General features: G+C 45.2%; 1 protein-coding gene across 1 annotated transcript in view; it reads right to left on the bottom strand.

Annotated features, from left to right (window-relative positions):
• Positions 1-2500, bottom strand: part of LOC125042423 (ras and EF-hand domain-containing protein homolog) — a 54765-nt gene that overhangs the window by 12302 nt on the left and 39963 nt on the right. The window contains exon 11 of the mRNA XM_047638054.1: positions 2008-2174. Coding sequence (XP_047494010.1) covers positions 2008-2174 — 167 coding nt within the window. The remainder of the gene's footprint in view (positions 1-2007; positions 2175-2500) is intronic.

The raw sequence follows: 2500 nt of genomic DNA, 5'->3' as shown, positions 1-2500 counted from the left end.
TGACAAAGAGATTTAAATGAGCAAATGATATCTACACATATGAATACATCTGAATCATATCATTTGTGAGCTAACGCCGGCAGGGGCACATAGCCGCATCCAACCTTTGTTTTCACCTACGAGGGTCCCTCATGGCAAGCCGCCAGGCAGGGGCCCGGCCCATCTCTAGTTCCTCACGACAGGTTTAATCGATCTTCCCAAGCCACGACTTTCTCGGTCGTCCCACAGGCCTCCTCCACCCAGGGTTGTCTCGGACAGAGACAACCTGGTGGACAAGGTCATCCTGCGGGAATCGAGCAAAGTGGCCGTATAGCCTGAGTTGGCGACCACGGATTGTGCAAGTAACAGGTCCTGTACCGATCTCACGGTGCAGCCGTTGGTTGTACCCCATGATCCGGCGCAAGGATCTGTTACAAAAGGCATCAAGACGAGATTCCAAAGGACAAGATAGCGTCCAAGTTTCACTACCATATAGTAAAACTAGCAGTATCAGGCCCTTGAAGACACGTACCTTGGTCCTTCTGCACAGGTACCGGCATCTCCAAATACTCTTGTCAAGAGACTTCATGACCCCTGCTGCCAGGCCAATCCGTGTGGTGGTGGTTTGGTTTGCGAAACCAGGCCAATCCGTCTACTGACTTCCTGGTCTGACAGCCCAGAGTCGTGAACTGCACTACCGAGGTATATAAAACTCTCTGTGACTGCACAGGGTCTCCTGGTAGGCCCCCAAAATCCTGGATCTAGGTCTTGGTCCAGAAGACCTCTAGCCCCAGGGGTTTCGCTTCATTGCTAAATGCATCAAAAAGCCGACACTTGGGTTTCCAGATATTCAGATAGTATGGCAACATCATCAGCAAAGTCAAGGTCTGTAACCTTGATAATGCCCAGAGTTGTTGCACAGTGACTTTGGACAGTAGCTCTACCCAGTATCCAATCCATGCAAGTGTTGAAAAGTGTTGGTGCAAGAACATAGCCTTGCCTCACGCCTAAACTAACAGGGAAGAAGCTCGACAGGCCCCCACCACACTTTACAGCACTTTCAGTGCCTGTATACAGGTTTGCTATTAATCCAACATATATATATGTGTGTGTGTGTGTGTGTGTGTGTGTGTGTGTGTGTGTGTGTGTGTGTGTGTGTGTGTGTGTGTGTGTGTGTGTTATACATATACACAAACATATAAATATATATGAGTGTGTGTGTGTGTGTGTGTGTGTGTGTGTGTGTGTGTGTGTGTGTGTGTGCTTGTGTGTGTATATACATATACATATACATATATACATATATATATATATATATATATATACACACATACATACATATATATATATGGAAATGTATATATTATGTAACAAAAAATACCGCCATCAGTTCCCCCACTCCCCCCTCTGCTAACCACCTATCCTGTGGGAATTAGTAGACTGAATCGAGCATATTTATAGACGGAGAAGAGAGGTTATAATAGAAAGGAAACAGTGATAATGATGATAATGAAAATATTAATGGTGATAATGATAACAATGATAATAATAACGATATTGATAACAACAACAACAACAACAATAATAATAATAGTAATAATAATAATAATAATAATAATAATATTGACAATAGTAACAATATAACTTCTAATAATAACAATAATGAAAATGATAATAATAATAATAATAATAATGATAATAATAATAACAATAATGACGTTGATAATAAATATAATGATAATAATGATAATGATAATTATGATAATAATAATCATAAATAATAAAAGCTCTTAGCAATGATGATGAAATTATGAACAAAAAAAAAAGCAAACAAAGCAATAAACAAAATCAGAAAGAAATTTTAAAATATCATTAAAGTGAACTAAAAAAAAAAAAAAAAAAAGGAATCACGAACGCAGCGAGACACGTTGCAACAGAGAGAGGGGGGGGGAGGAAGGTAGGATGGCGGGGGGAGGCCAGGAGGGGGAAGAGGGGAGGGGGGGGGAGTGGTATCAGGTACCCACATACCGAGCGTAGAAGCGATGTTATTGATGAAATTGCCGGTGCACAGACGCACAATGAAGGTCGATTTTCCTACTGCAGCGTCCCCGGCGAACACCACCTTGTAAGTCCTTTCCGGTGGTCCCAAGGGCTCGTGGCTGCCGTAGAGGGAGTCGTGGCCGGGGGGCGTGAAGCTGCGGGCAGAAGGCATAGGGGTGAGGTGGTGGGGAAGGGAGGGAAGGGAGGGAAGGAGGGAGGGAGGGAAGGAGGGAGGGAGGGAGGAAGGGAGGGAGGGAGGGAGGAAGGGTTTGTGGTTAAAGGGAAAAGGGATGAGGTGTTAGGAAGGGGGGGAGGGAGGGAGGGTTAGTGGGAAGAGGGGTGAGAGATGAGGCGGTGGGGACGGGAGGGAGGGAGGGAGGAAGGGAGGGAGGGAGGGAAGGGAGGGAAGGAAGGAGTGGGTTAGGGAAGGAAGGAGGAAGGGAGAGAGGGAAGGAGGAAGGGAGAGAGGGAAGGAGGGAGG

The sequence above is a fragment of the Penaeus chinensis genome, chromosome 32, assembly GCF_019202785.1.
Source record: "Penaeus chinensis breed Huanghai No. 1 chromosome 32, ASM1920278v2, whole genome shotgun sequence".
NCBI lineage: Eukaryota > Metazoa > Arthropoda > Malacostraca > Decapoda > Penaeidae > Penaeus > Penaeus chinensis.
The sequence above is the reverse complement of the archived record's forward strand: the minus strand, read 5'-3'. Positions and strand labels throughout refer to the sequence as shown.